At 54.4% G+C, this 15,275-nt stretch overlaps 1 protein-coding gene across 2 annotated transcripts; it reads left to right on the forward strand.

The window, feature by feature from the left end:
- Positions 1-2,775: 2,775 nt before the first annotated feature.
- On the forward strand, positions 2,776-13,197 carry AP2S1 (adaptor related protein complex 2 subunit sigma 1). 2 transcript variants are annotated; one of them, XM_058707113.1, is made up of 5 exons: positions 2,776-2,924; positions 6,468-6,617; positions 12,238-12,351; positions 12,603-12,662; positions 12,833-13,197. In XM_058707113.1, the coding sequence occupies exons 1-5, from the start codon at positions 2,922-2,924 to the stop codon at positions 12,932-12,934; spliced, it is 429 nt and encodes a 142-aa protein (XP_058563096.1). In that variant the 5' UTR covers positions 2,776-2,921; the 3' UTR covers positions 12,935-13,197. The 2 variants fall into 2 exon arrangements, with proteins under 2 accessions (XP_058563096.1, XP_058563097.1); XM_058707114.1 differs by lacking the exon at positions 12,238-12,351.
- Positions 13,198-15,275: the final 2,078 nt, after the last annotated feature.

The following is a 15,275-nucleotide window of genomic DNA, read 5'->3' on the forward strand; positions in this document are numbered from 1 at the left end:
TTTAGACTCCAAACCACTCAGGCATGAGATTCCTGAAGGCAGAGACAGAATCTGTTCCCCTGCAAACCGCACGAGGGACCCCAGGCCAGAATCATCCAGCTGAACTCCCGAACTCCTGACCCACAGAAACTGTGTGAGATAAAATAGTATTTACTGTTTCCTAGGTAATTTTATTTTTTAAAAACAAAAAAAAATTTTTTTTTTAATGTTTTTTTTTTAATTTATTTTTGGGACAGAGAGAGACAGAGCATGAACGGGGGAGGGGCAGAGAGAGAGGGAGACACAGAATCGGAAACAGGCTCCAGGCTCCGAGCCATCAGCCCAGAGCCTGACGCGGGGCTCGAACTCACGGACCGCGAGATCGTGACCTGGCTGAAGTCGGACGCTTAACCGACTGCGCCACCCAGGCGCCCAAAACAAAAAAAATTTTTAACGTTTATTTATTATTTTTGAGACAGAGGGAGACAGAGCATGAACGGGGGAGGGGCAGAGAGAGAGGGAGACAGAATCGGAAGCAGGCTCCAGGCTCTGAGCCATCAGCCCAGAGCCTGACGCGGGGCTCGAACTCACGGACCGCAAGATCGTGACCTGAGCTGAAGTCGCACGCTTAACCGACTGAGCCACCCAGGTGCCCCTCCTAGGTAATTTTAAAATTCGTGGATACAATGTCCTTTGTCCCCTGCCCGACCGTGAATGTCGTCAGAGTGGGGACAGTGTGTTTTTCTTGACAACTGTTCGTTCGTTCATTCATTCATTCACTCACTCATTCATCCAGCAAAAGTTTTTGGGACACCAGACTCATGTCAGGCACTGAGCTAAGCACTAGACGTCAAGGCTGGGACTAAGGCGAGCCAAGCAAGGTGTCCAGGGAACAAACCTCAAGTAGGTGCTGACTTTCAGACTCTTGCAAGGGCAGGGTCATCACCTAAGAGTGAGTGCCTTTTTTTTTTTTTTTTTTAAGGTTTTATTTATTTATTTATTTATTTAATTTATTTATTTTTGAGAGAGAGTGCGAACAGGGGAGGGGCAGAGAGAGAGGGAGACGGAGAATCCCAGGCAGGCTCCGCGCTGCCAGTTCAGAGCCCCACATGGGGCTCGAACTCAAGAACCCGAGAGACCATTACCTCCGCTGAAATGGAGGGTCGGACGCTTAACTGACTGAGCCACCCAGGCACTCTTGAGTGCCTCTTTAATTTTATATCCTGGGCACCTTGCTTACCTTGTCTCAATCCCAACCTTCCTAGAGATACAGCAGTGCACCAGATAGAAATGATCCCTAACCTTTTCGTGCCAATGTGTTGGTGCATCTGCTAATACCACGTTTTGAATTTACATTGCTCTATGATATGTGGGTTTTTTTTTTTTAATATTTTTATTTCTTTTTGAGAGACAGAGCAGGGTGGAGGGGAGGGACAGATCAGGGACTCCCAGAACCACGGTACTCAGGCTCCTCTTATGAGGGCTTGTGACGAATATTCAGTGGGGGGGGGGGGCGGGGGGGTTAACATTACAATGAAACTGAGGTCACTGTTGAGCACTTTCTGATTCATCCGCACAGGCATCTCATCCACAAATGTTTCTTTCTCCAGTCCAGCAACTCATTAGTTAATTTCCAAAAGATGAATTTGACAGTTAGGCGGAAGCTCCTGGGAGCTTGCTGAGCTTAGGAGGTCAGTCCTGAGTTCAGGGAGTCAGAGGGTCTCCCCACTGATACTATAAGAAATGAAACTTGGGGCACCAGGGTGGCTCAATTGGTTGAGCGTCAGACTCTTGATTTTGGCTCAGGTCCTGGTCTCATGGTTAATGGGATTGAGTCCCTTGTCGGGCTCCATGAGAAGAGCATGGAGACTGCTTGGGATTCTCTCTCACACCCTCTCTTTCTCAGTCCCCCTCCACTGCTCTCTCCCGCTCTCTATCTCTGGAATAAATAAACATTAAAACAAAACAAAACAAAACAAAAAAGAAACCTAGAGGGGCACCTGGCTGGCTCAGTCGGTGGAACACGCGATGCTTGACCTTGGGGTTATGAGTTCGAGCCACAGGGTGGGTTTGGAGATTACTTAAAAATAAAATCTTAGGGGTGCCTGGGTGTCTCAGTCGGTTAAGCGTCTGGCTTCCGCTGAGGTCACGATCTCACGGCTCCTGAGTTTGAGCCCCACGTGGGGCTCTGTGCTGATAGCTCAGAGCCTGGAGCCTGCTTCGGATTCTGTGTCTCCCTCTCTCTCTAATGCACCCCTGCTTGTGCTCTGTCTCTCAAAAATGAATAAGTGTTAAAAAATAAAATCAGGGGCGCCTGGGTGGCTCAGTTAAGCAGCCGACTTTGGCTCAGGTCATGATCTCGAGGTCCGTGAGTTCGAGTCCCGCGTCAGGCTCTGTGCTGACAGCTCAGAGCCTGGAGCCTGTTTCAGATTCTGTGTCTCCCTCTCTCTGACCCTCCCCCGTTCATGCTCTGTCTCTCTCTGTCTCAAAAATAAATAAACGTTAAAAACAAAACAAAACAAAACAAAACCTACTATTTCCAGCATGCCCTTCTGGCCTTGGGAGGATAGGGATGGAGGGAGGACTACCAGAACTACATTTCCCAGAATGCAACTCCCCGTTGCGGGCTATCACGCAACTGTAGTCCTCGGAAGGGACCATCACCCGCAACTCCCAGCATGCATTCGGGGTCTGTACCGTGGGGTGGGAAAAGGACAGTCGCGCAGCATGTTGGGAAGGGGGACCAGCCCTTTTCCCAGGCTTGCAGCCTGGCCGGGGAAGGCATTCTTCAGACTACAGTTCCCAGTGGGCTGTGCGCGAAAAGGCGGGCGCGTTCTTCTGCCGGAAGTCCGCTCTAGCCCTGGGACCCCGGACTGCTGCGGGAGCCGGAGCTGCCAAGTAGCCGCGGGACCGGGGCCGCTGGGGTCCGGACGGGGGTCGCCATGGTAACGGGGGCGCGCCCACCTTGGGGACGGGCGCAGGGTGGGTCCGCGTGCAGGTGCTTGAGGCTCGCTTGGGTGCTGACAAGCGTCCCCTGCCGCGGTGCGGTGGTTTGGGCCGGGCGCGGGCTCTCGGGATTGGGGCCGATTGGAGGCCCGGGAAGGGGGCAACTGGGTGGTGATTCTCGGCGCGGAAGCGCACCGGGGGTCTCGAAGCTAGAGGACATTGGCGACCGAGTGCCAAGGGGAGAGGGCTGTGCGGGAGACATTGGAGATGGCGGGGGCGGGGGGTTGAAATGCGGAGGCGATTCGTGAAGCGGGACCTCGGAGGTGGGGAGAAGGAATGGGAGGTGGGGAGGGGGCGACCCAAGAGGAGGGATCTCTGGGAGTGTGGCAGGATAATTGGAGAAGAATGGAAACCTCTGGGACTGCTTCGGAAGGGGTCTTTAGAAGGCGGAAACTGACACTGAAGGAAGAGAGGGGCTGTTGAAACGGGAGGAGTACTGCTGACGAGAGAGAGGGAGAAAGAGAATGAGAGAGTCTCAAGGGGAAGAGCCTGGGCGCTGGAGACGGGAAGTAGGCTGCTGTAGGGAATGGGGTCAGGGGAAGTGTGTTGCAAAGCAGGAGAAGGCTTGGAGGTAGGGAGTGGGTATTAGAAACGGTTGGGGGGCAATGGAACAGGTCTTTCCAAGAAGAGGGGTCTTGGGTAGGGATAGACATGCAAATGTGAGGGATGTGAATGGAGTTTTTGGAGCAAGGACTGGGCATTGGATTTGGCTTCCCTCCCCCAGGATGGGTCTTTGGACAGGGAGCTGGAAAACAAGATCAATGGAGGTGGGTGTCAGAACGAGGGAGTCTCCCCCATCAACAGGGTCCTTGGAGGCAACACGGACCTTTGGAACAGGGGAGGAGGCCTTGGCATCAGAGAAGGGATGTCCTCAGTAAAAGGCCTTCTGAGGCCTGAAAGAGGGGATTGACTGAAACCCAGAAATTGGAAGTCAAAACGGAAGAGCTCCAGGGGATGGGGGTTCAGAGACAGGGAAGGTTGGGGGGCATCCAGAGGGAACATCAGAGGGGTGAGGGTGCAGGAGGGAAGGGACCTCTTAGGGCAGATTCCCAGAGGTGGAGAGATTCTAATACGGAAGAGGCGTGTAAGGGAATTTGGGGGTGAGCGGCAGGACTCTCCCTCAGTTCTTTGAGCTCTCCTCCCCCATATACCCTATATATCTCTGGCTCTGGCCACAGGTTGTGGCTGTCTAGTGAGCCTCCCCCCAGTCAGGCCCAGGCCCTTTCCCTTTGTACCCAGGACCCCTGGCCTGCTAGGAAGTGGTTTTCCCTGGCTCAGCAGATGGGGTTCTTGGAAGGAGAGTGTAATATCCTGTTCCTGTCTGTCTTGATTGGTTGGGGGAAGGGGGACTATTGGGAGAGTGAGGCTTAGGAAAGAGAGTGGACTCCCATGAATGGATAGAGGCTCCCGGAGAGTCAGCCAGGGTAAAGGGGTCCAGAGCGAAGCCTTTCGACTCCCAGGTGTGCTTTGTGGCTGTGAGACTTCTTTCTCTGAGCCTCAGTTTCTTCATGTATAAATGGGTATACGCATGCCTGTCTCAAACAGAACTGGGCCTAAAGGCAGGCTTCCTAGCTGGGTGAAGTTGGGCCTTGGTTTTCTTTTCTTTTCTTACTATTTTTTAACTATTTATTTGGGGTGCCTGGGTAGGCTCAGTCGGTTAAGCATCCGACTTCAGCTCAGGTCATGATCTCAAAGTCCGTGGGTTCAAGCACTGCGTCGGGCTGTGTGCTGACAGCTCTGGAGCCTGGAGCCTGTTTCTGATTCTGTGTTTCCCTCTCTCTGCCTCTTCCCCGCTCTCACTGTGTGTGTTTATTTTGAGAGAGAGAGAGAGAGTGCAAGCAGGGGAGGGGCTGAGAGAGAGGAACAGAGAGAGAACCCCAAGCAGGCTCGACGCTCAGTGCGGAGCCCGACATGGGGCTCTGTTCCACGACCCCGGGATCCTGACCCAAGCTGAAATCAAGAGTCGGACCCATAACCGACTGAGCCACCCAGGCGCCCCGGGCCTTGGTTTTCTTAAAGTCAAATGATGGTGAATTATAATATCACTAAGGACTAACACTTGTGTAACATTTAGTATGTTCCAGCCACTGTGCTGGGCCCCTGACATTTCTTAACCCTTGCGACTATCTTAGGGAGGTGCTCTCGTTATGTCCATTATACAGAAGGAGAAACTGAGGCCCAGAGAGGCCAAGTTACTTGCCCATGGACACACAGCCAGGAGTGCCAGGATTCATTCAGGCTCTAGAGTCTGTGTTCTTTTTTTTTTTTTTTTTTAATTTTTTTAATGTTTATTTATTTTTGAGACAGAGAGAGACAGAGCATGAATGGCGGAGGGGCAGAGAGAGAGGGAGACACAGAATCGGAAGCAGGCTCCAGGCTCTGAGCCATCAGCCCAGAGCCTGACGTGGGGCTCGAACTCACAGACTGCGAGATCGTGACCTGAGCTGAAGTCGGACGCTTAACCGACTGAGCCACCCAGGCGCCCCGTAAAAAAAAAAAAATTTTTTTTTTTGAAAAGAAAAGAAGTAAAGCCTGGACACACGCCTCCACGTGGGTGCGCTTTGAAAACATCGCCAAGGGACAGAAGGCAAACCGAGGGCCACATAGTTTCTGATTCTATTCACACGCAATGTCCAGAACAGGAAAATCTATAGAGATAGAAAGGTTCTTGTTTGCCAGCGGCCGGAGGGAGGGTAAGTGTCTGCTACACGGGTGGGGGTTTCTTTCTGGGGTGATGAAAATATTCTGGAATTAGAGCCTAGTGATTTTTGCCCAATCATATGAATGCACTAAAAACCACTGGAACGATATACATCTTGAATGGGTGAATTTTAGGTGGCGCGGTCGGTTAAGGTTCTGACTCTGTGATCTCTAGCTGGTGAGATCCAGCCTGGTGTCAGGCCCCACGCTGACAGCGCAGAACCTGCTTGGGATTCCCTCTCTCCTTCTCTCTGCACATGTGTGCGCTCTGTCTCTCTCTCTCTCTCTCTCTCTCTCAAAAGAAAGAAACATATCTTTTAAGTGGGTGAAATTTAAGAAATTGGTTAAGGAAAAGAAAATAAAGGAGTGGGGTCTCCCGGATTCAGACCACAGAAGTCTGAAACTCAAAACATTTCCCGAGCGCATGCTCTGTGCCGGCTCCTGAATTAAGCTTGTAAACCTCTATCCCACCGAACACTGACAAGATGGATCTTCTTAGGAAACTTACTTTGCCGGTGGGGAGTCTGAGGCTGAGGGGGCGGATCCTTTGTCCAAGGTCAAACAGACAAAGATAGCGGAGCCTGGGCCTCAGGGCCAGGGGGTGGGAAAAGTCACTCCCTTGGGGGGTGGGGACCACCCGGCTCTGGGGAGCAGTTGAGACCCCAGAGGGCAGGCGGCGGGAGGCGTGGCCCGTGGGGATGGGCGGGGCTTTGGGGCGGGGCATCCTGGGCCAGCCGGCTCTCCCCGCCACGCTCACTTCCGCTTTCCCCTGCTGTCCCCAGATCCGCTTCATCCTCATCCAGAACCGGGCGGGCAAGACGCGCCTGGCCAAATGGTACATGCAGTTCGATGACGACGAGAAACAGAAGCTGATCGAGGAGGTGCACGCCGTGGTCACTGTCCGAGATGCCAAACACACCAACTTTGTGGAGGTGATGCTCCCCTGCCCCCCCCCCCCCATGCCTACCACACTCGCCTGCTTCCCTCCACCCGTCCTTCCTGCCCAGCCTCCTGCCCTATGCCTACAGGCAGGAACCCCTCGGGCCCTCTTTTCCTTCCCGCGTTCATTCCCTCAACACGCTTTGAGCTGGCGATCTTCCTTCTTTGCAAAGACCTTTTCATTGTGGGGGAAAAAAAAATTTTTTTTTTTTAAGATTTTAGTTTTAAGTCATCCCTACACCCAACGTGGGGCTCGAACCCACAACCCCGAGACCAAGAGTCACACGCTCTACCAGGCGCCAGGGTCCCCACGTTGTGAAGATTTTCGAACATACAGATTAATACAGTGAGAAGGAAGTTGATTGAATATTCATGCACCCACTGTCCAGATTTCATCTGTATTAATATTTCACCCTTTTCCTCTACCTTTTCTTTTTCTTTTGGCTGAAGGATTTTTTTTTTTTTTTCTCGTGCCTTTTAAAAACTTCCTATAAAGGGGCGCCTGGGGTGGCCCAGATGGTTAAACGTCCGACTTTGGTTCAGGTCATGATCTCAGAGGTCGTGGGTTCGAGCCCCACGTGGGGCTCTGTGCTGACAGCTCAGAGCCTGGAGCCTGCTTCAGATTCTGTATCTCCCTCTCTCTCTGCCTGTCCCCCATTCGTGCTCGCTCGCTCTCTCTCTCTCAAAGGTAAAGAAACATTAAAAAGAAACTTACTTTAAAAAATTACTATAAAAATGAGGGCGCCCAGGTACCTGTCTGGTTCAGTCGGTGGAGCACGTGACTCTTGATCTCAGGGTCGTGAGTTTAGCCCCACATTGGGTGTAGAGATTGCTTAAAAATAAAATCTTAAAAATGAAATAAAACTCTAGAAAAACACACACAAGTAGAGACTAAGGTAGCGAACTATCCCTTGCTGTAGTGTTTGAAATTAAGTTACAGAGATGATGACTTTTCACTCCTAATTATCTCAGAAAATAAAGATGCTTCCTTACGTTACCACAATATCATTAGCCGACCTGATGAAAGTAATCATACTCCCTTATTTACTCTAATACCCAATCAATAGTTCAGTGTCCCCCAGATTGTCGTAGCTGATTATTCAGAGCCAGTCAAGGATCTTGTATGGCTGTTTGTTGCTATGTCTCAGGTTCGTTCGTTCGTTCATTTTAAGTAATCTCCATACCCAACAGGGGGCTTGAACTCATGACCCTGGCTGTACTGCCTGAACCAACCTGGTGTCTTTAAATCAGGAAGGCTGTGTCTTTAATTCCCACGGCATCAGCCAGGCTGATTGTCCTGTAAATTCAACACATTTAATGGGGGCCTACTGTATGCCGGGCACTTTTCCTTACTATTATTATTATTACGTTTATGTTTATTATTTTTGAGATCGAGCAGGGGAGAGGCTGAGAGAGGGGGAGACAGAGGAGCTGAAGCGGGCTCTGCGCTGACACCAGAGAGCCCGACACGGGGCTCGAACTCACGAACTGTGAGATCATGACCTGAGCCGAAGTCGGACGCTTAACCGACCGAGCCACCCAGGCGCCCCCGCCGGGCACTGTTCTGGGTGCGGGAACTGAGAGAGCCAAGTCCCCGCCCTGAGGGCACTGATGTTCTGCTCAGAGGGAGACTGGTGACAAAGGTAGAGCCTGGCAGGTGGTGATAGGTGCCGGGGAGCAAAAGCGTCATCTGTGGGAGGTGAAGTGCTGGCGTGTGTACAGCGGGGGTCGGAATGCAGGTGTCAGGGATTTAAGGAGGAAGTCTGGAAACGGTAAGCATTGGAGCCAAGACCTGAAGGGGCTGAAGAAGTGGCAGGAGATGATATCTGAGAGGGAGGGAGCCCTCCCAACCCAGGGAGTAGCGAGTAAGGAGTAGCGAGCAAAGGCCCTGAGGCAGGAACCTAGTGGGGCATTCCTGGGATAGCAAGAAGGCTAGCGGGTCTGAGGTGCTGTAAGGCAGGGAGGAGGGCCGATGAGGTCAAAGAGATAACGGGGACAGATCACCTGGGGCCTCGTGGGCCTCCTAAGACTTGAGCTCTTACGAGTGAGTGCGGTGGCTGCTCCGGGAGGGTTTTGGGCAGAGGAGGGAGGTGGGCCAGCTCAGGAAAGAGCAGGTTGAGGGTGAAGGCCAGGAGTGAGGTGTCTGTTCACACCCCAGCGGAGAATCCAGGACGGAGTGATGAACCGGAGTTTGGGCAGGATGTGGTGATCTGGAAGGTTCTGCACACTGCGGGCAAGGAAGGCCGAGGGACTTAGCGGGGTTGGGGGCGGGGTGACGATCGACAGAGGGGAACAAAGGAGAGAAGAGAGGCCATATCTAGAGGCGGGAGGTGAGGAGGCAGAGGAAAGCCAGGAGATTCGGGGGTCCCAGCAGCCTAGAGAAAAGGGTTTCCAGGAGGAGGATGGGATGGGGGGCCTTGCGGGGAGCGGGGCGACGGGGCCAGAGCCGGTGCAGCAGGTGCAGGACGGAAGGAGGGGGGCGGATGCCCTGTCCCCTGCTGCCAGCATAGTGGGCCTCCTGCTCGGAGTGCTGAGGGACCAGGAGCAGGTCGGTGAGGCCAGCTGGGCAGGCGAGAAGGTCACAAGGGGCCCTGACGCCCAGATCTTCGGTTCCTCCCGATGCAGGCCATTCATTCATTCATTTTGTTCCCTTGTGCGTTTATTTCCCCACTCTCTCCCGCGACCACCCAGAGAGGGCAGGGCTGGGACGGAGTAGCTGGGTGGGAGGAGGGCGCCTGACTCAGCCTGAGGGCCAGGGAGGGGTTCCCAGGGGAGGGAATGCAGTGGGGAATAAGAGAGAATTGGTGGGGCGCCTGGGTGGCTCAGTCGGTTAAGCGTCCGACTTCAGCTCAGGTCACGATCTCACGGTCCGTGAGTTTGAGCTCCGGGTCGGGCTCTGGGCTGATGGCTCGGAGCCTGGAGCCTGCTTCTGATTCTGTGTCTCCCTCTCTCTCTGCCCCTCCCCCGTTCATGCTCTGTCTCTCTCTGTCTCAAAAATAAATAAACGTTAAAAAAAATTAAAAAAAAAAAAAGAGAGAATTGGTCCCTCCCCCAACGAAGTGGGAAGGATCACGGGTAGGAGACAATAAATACTGTCTCTCTCAGGAGACTGAGATCAGGGCAGGCTTCCTGGAGGAGGGGACTTGTGAGAGGAAAACCTAAGAATGAGTACCCAACGAGAAGGCCCAGGCCACCCAAACTTTCTTCCTCTCGTTTGTTCATGAATGCCTATTCCTTAGCACCTATATTAGATTCCGTCTGCTGTGGTAACAAGTCACTTTTTTCTTCTAGTTTATTTATTTATTTTGAGAGAGAGAGAGAGAGAGAGAGAGCACGCACACAAGTGAGGGAGGGTAGGTGAGGAGGAGAGACAGAATCCCAAGCAGGCTCCACGCCACCAGCACCGAGCCCGATGTGCGGCTCGAACTCACTGACTGTGAGATCATGACCTGAGCCGAGATCAAGAGTTGGGACACTTAACTGACTGAGCCACCCAGGCGCCCCTGTGGTAACAAATTACTAAACTTAGTGGCTCCAAACAACACAGATTCATTGTCTCAACAGTTCTTGAGGTCGGGCGTCCACAATGGCTGAGCAGGGGCTGAGTTCCCTCTGCGGGCTCCAGGGAGAGTCTGTTTCCTTGCCTTTCCCCCACTTCTGGAGGCGGCCTGCGTTCCTCTGCACGGGGGGCCCCTTCTCCAGCTCCAAAGGCGGCAGCATAGCCTCTTGAACTCTCTCTCCCACCCACACTCTCCCGTCGTCTTCTTTCCCTTATAAGGATCCTTGTGGAATTGCTCTGGGCCCCGTCAGGATAATCCTGGATCTCCCCATCTCAAGATACTTAGCACACCTGCACAATCTCTTTTGCCATGTAAGGTCACCTATTCACGGATTCCAGGGATTAGGGCTTGGCCTTCTTCCCGTGCAGGGTGGTGCTGGGGACACAGCGGTGACAGCCCCAGCTCAGTCCAGTGAGGAGACAGACCTGCCCCCAGACAGTGACGCCTGGAGTGGTCAGGGTGGGGATGGGGGCCCCGTGGTGGGGGCAGTTCAGAGGGGGCCTGCCCCAGTCTGCGGGAAGAGACTCATCTGAGAGTATATAGCAGGAGAAGGCGTGAAGGTGTGGGGCCGGATCCCTGAGAGAGAGAGAGAGAGAGAGAGAGAGAGCACACAAGGTGCCCGTGGGGAGGGGCAGAGGGAGAGGGAGAGAGAGAATTCCGAGCAGGCGCTCAGTGCAGAGCCTGACTTGGGGCTCGATCCCAGGACCCTGAGATCATGACCCGAGCCGAAAGCAAGAGTCGACACTCAACTGAGTGAGCCACCCAGCTTCCCCGAGAAGCCTTCAAATTTAAAACTGAGGCATAGGAACAAGCCGGGAGGGTGACAGTGGGAGACGGAGAGTTTTAAGAAAAAAAAGTGCTGGGCGCCTGGGTGGCTCAATCGGTGAAGCATCCGACTCTTGATTTCTGTTCAGGTCATGATGTCAGGGTCCTGAGATTGAGCCCCATGCCTGCTTGGGATTCTCCCTCGCTCCCTGCCCCTCCCCGGCTCTCTCACACTCTCTCTCTCTCTCTCTCTCAAAGTAAACAAATAAACTTAAAAAAAAAAAGGAAAGGAAACATACTCAAAGTATAGAAATTAACAGAAGGATGAGCCTGGGGTGGCGGGGGGGGGGGGGGGGGGCGTAGGAAAAAAAGAGGCATAAAAATCAGGGACTAATGTTTTGTAGTTTCCACCAGGTGGCGACAAAACATTCTAACACCAGACCCAGAGCTGGGATTTTTCAGATATTGGCCAAAGACCTTGTGCTTAGCAAACCCTGATGCCTATTTGTATCTATATCTATCTCTCTCTCTTTTTTTATTTTTATTTTTTTTTAAATTTTTTTTAATGTTTTATTTATTTTTGAGACAGAGAGAGACAGAGACAGAGCATGAACAGGGGAGGGGCAGAGAGAGAGGGAGACCCAGAATCTGAAACAGGCTCCAGGCTCCGAGCTGTCAGCACAAAGCCCAACGCGGGGCTCGAACTCCCGGACCGCGAGATCATGACCTGAGCCGAAGTCGGAGGCTTAACCGACCAAGCCACCCAGGCGCCCCTCTCTTTTTTTAAAACAAATTTTATTTACTTTGAGAGAGAGAGTGCGCGCACACCATGCCAAAGGGGGAGAGGTAGAGAGGAGGAGAAGGAGAATCCCAGGAAGGCTCTGTACTGTCCGTGCAAAGCCCAATGCGGGCCTCAAACCCACGCACCACGAGATCATGACCTGAGCCGAAGTCGGATGCTTAACCGAGCCCCCCAGGTGCCCCTGTATCTATCTCTTTATCTACTTTCCCAGTGCAGACCTCAGTGCAGACGCCCCCTCCTCCAGGAAGCCCTCCTGGATTCCCCAGGCTGGGGATGACCGTGGATGAACCTCTGTGGGTTTGGGAGCCCCGCGAGGGGAGGGCCGGGCCTGTCTCCGTCACCACTGTGTCCCCAGCACAGGGCCAGACGCAGAGCAGGGCCTCAGGGACCGTGCATGGGATAACGGACGGAATTTTTTGGCTCCGCTCTGCCCAGCACGTTGGGTCCTGGGCACGGCTGGGCGCTGACAGGCTCTCTGCCCTGCAGTTCCGGAACTTCAAGATCATTTACCGACGCTACGCTGGCCTCTACTTCTGCATCTGCGTGGATGTCAATGACAACAACCTGGCCTACCTGGAGGCCATCCACAACTTCGTGGAGGTGCAGGGGCAGGCGGGGGGGGGGGGTGGGGGGGCCTCCCTCTGCCCCTCCCTGCCCGTACAGTTTCCTCTTTCTCCTTCTGCCTGTCTGTCTTGTCTGCCGTTGTTCGCTCTCCGATCATCCCTGCCCCTGACTTTCTGCCTCTGACCGTCTTTGTCACCGCGTCTTTCCTCCTCCCTGCCTCCCCCTTCCTCAGTTTCTCTGCGTGTCTCTCCCTGCCCGGCTCTTACCATCTCTGCCTCCTCCCCCAGGTCTTAAACGAGTATTTCCACAACGTCTGTGAGCTGGACCTGGTGTTCAATTTCTACAAGGTGGGCTTCCGGTCAGGAGGAGGGAGGAGGGCGGGCCGCCCGGTGCCTCTGCCCCTGTCCGTTTCCTGGCTCTCTGTCGTCAGGGGTTCGGACCAGCACCTGTTGGGGGGTGGGGAGGCCTCCCTCACACCGGGGTCCCCCCCCCGCCCCATCGACCTCCCTCCGCTCAGGTTTACACGGTCGTGGACGAGATGTTCCTGGCCGGCGAGATCCGCGAGACCAGCCAGACGAAGGTGCTGAAGCAGCTGCTGATGCTCCAGTCCCTGGAGTGAGGGTGCAGGCCCCCCCACCCGCCCCGGTCCCCCGGCTCCCTGCTCGCCCCCTTGCCAGGCCCGGGCCACCCCGGTGCCCTCCCTCAGCCGCCCGGGAGGAAGGCCCCCGCCGGGCCCGGGGCCACCAGGAAGGAGACTGCACCCCACCGCCTCCGGGCCCAGCCGTGGGTGGAGGCCACCTCGCGCCTTCCGGGTAACCATGCCCTTGTCGTGTGACGCTGTGAGTGCACGCGTGGAGCTCCCAATAAACCCGTGGTCCCGCCCGGCCTGTGTCTCTGAGCCCTCGCCTGTTCGCCCCAGAAGCCGCAGGCGCCGAGGGACGCCCCGCCATCCGTTGTCGGTCGGTCGGTCAACTGACACCCGTCGGCCTGAGTGAGGCGGGTGCACCGGTGCATTCCCGCCCGCCCGACCTGGAGGGGCGAGGGATTTAGACGCTGAGCACTTGCCACTGAAATAGTGATACTCCTGCCAACATCTAACAGCACCAGGCGTCACCTTCCCTAATCCTCACGAGGTCATGAGGAAGGGACTGTTAGTATCCCCGCTTTCCAGGTGAGGTCACTGAGGCTCGGGAAGGTCAAAAGACTTGCCCGCAGTCACATAGCTAGTGTGGCTAAGCTGGGTTTGTTCTGAGCCCTGGCAGGTGGCTCCAGAATCTTTTTTTTTTTCTTTAATGTTTATTTTTGTTTTTAAAAATTTTTTTTTCAACATTTTTTATTTATTTTTGGGACAGAGAGAGACAGAGCATGAACGGGGGAGCGGCAGAGAGAGAGGGAGACACAGAATCGGAAACAGCCTCCAGGCTCCGAGCCATCAGCCCAGAGCCCGACGCGGGGCTCGAACTCACGGACCGCGAGATCGTGACCTGGCTGAAGTCGGACGCTTAACCGACTGCGCCACCCAGGCGCCCCTAATGTTTATTTTTGAGAAAGAGCGAGCGAGCGGGGAAGGGGCAGAGAGAGAGGGAGACAGAGGATCCAAAGCGGGCTCTGTGCTGAGAGCAGAGAGCCAGGTGTGGGGCTCGAACTCATGAACCGCAAAATCATGACCTGAGCCGAAGTCTGACGCCTGACCAACTGAGCCGCCCAGGCATCCTGGTTGATAAGAGTTTTGTTTTGTTTTTCTTTCTTTTTTTTTTTTTAATTTTTTTTTTTTTAACATTTATTTATTTTTGAGACAGAGAGAGACAGAGCATGAGCAGAGGAGGCTCAGAGAGAGAGGGAGACACAGAATCCGAAACAGGTCCCAGGCTCTGAGCTGTCAGCCCAGAGCCCGACGCGGGGCTCGAACTCACGGACCGCGAGGTCAGGACCCGAGCCGAAGTCGGACGCCCAACCGACTGAGCCACCCAGGCGCCCCTTGTTTTGTCTTTGAAGTTCCTTTATTTACTTGAGAGAGACAGAGACCGCGTGAGTAGGGGAGGGGCAGAGAGAGAGACTCCCAAGCAGGCTCCACACCGTCAGCAGGGAGCCCGATGCGGGGCTCGAACCGTGAGGTCACGACGGGAGCCCAAACCAAGAGTCGGATGCACACCCAGCCAGCTGTCACCCAGGCGCCCCGGCGGTCGCTAATAGATCTTATCTCGCAGGGTTTGCTTGAGGGTGAAGTCAATCCTGAGAAAGTTGAGGGGTGCGTGACATTGGGAAGCAGACGCTCACTGCACAGACCTGAAGTGCCCGCTGTGGGCCGGGCCCTGTCACAGACGCCAGAGACGTCTGCGGAAGCGGACAATGAGCAGCCGGCCCGCAGAGGCGACTTTATAGACACAATCGTTACAACAGCCTGTTAGTTTCTCGCTGCTGCCGTAACGACTTTCCACGAACTCGGTGGCTTCAAACAACGGGGATTGGCGACTGACCACCGGAGGAGGGGTGAGGGTGGAGCGTCTGCGGCTGTCGAGGGGGTGGGAGGTGAGGCCCTCCCCGGGATGGGGAAAGAGCCGGTGGGAGGAATATGCTGAGGTTCTCGGGACATGGCGAGCGTGTGAGTTTCCTGCAGCCTACGACCACAAAGCAAGGTGGCGGGAAAGGAGAAATCAAGCCCCTCACAGTTCTGGGGGCCAGAAGTCTGAAATCGAGGTGTCAGCAGGGCCCTGCTCTCCCCGCCTGCCCCCCCACCGCCCCCGACACCCCAGGGTGGGGGGATCCTTCCTTGCCTCTTTCAGTTTCCCGTGGCTCCTGACATCCCCTGGGCAGGGACCACGTCCCTCCAGTCTCGGCCTCCATCATCACGTGCTCTTCCCTCCTTGCTTGCACCTTCTCCTTTCCTTTCTCTTACAGGGACACTGGTCACCGGATTTAGGGTCCTCCAGGAATTATCCTATATGATAATATCTATTATA

This window comes from Neofelis nebulosa, chromosome 17, assembly GCF_028018385.1.
Source record: "Neofelis nebulosa isolate mNeoNeb1 chromosome 17, mNeoNeb1.pri, whole genome shotgun sequence".
NCBI classification, from domain to species: domain Eukaryota; kingdom Metazoa; phylum Chordata; class Mammalia; order Carnivora; family Felidae; genus Neofelis; species Neofelis nebulosa.

Coding starts and splice junctions, on each gene's coding strand:
- AP2S1 (XM_058707113.1), top strand. Junction 6,618..12,237: donor AACACACCAACTTTGTGGAG/GTGATGCTCCCC, acceptor TCTGCCCTGCAG/TTCCGGAACTTCAAGATCAT. Junction 12,663..12,832: donor TGGTGTTCAATTTCTACAAG/GTGGGCTTCCGG, acceptor CCCTCCGCTCAG/GTTTACACGGTCGTGGACGA.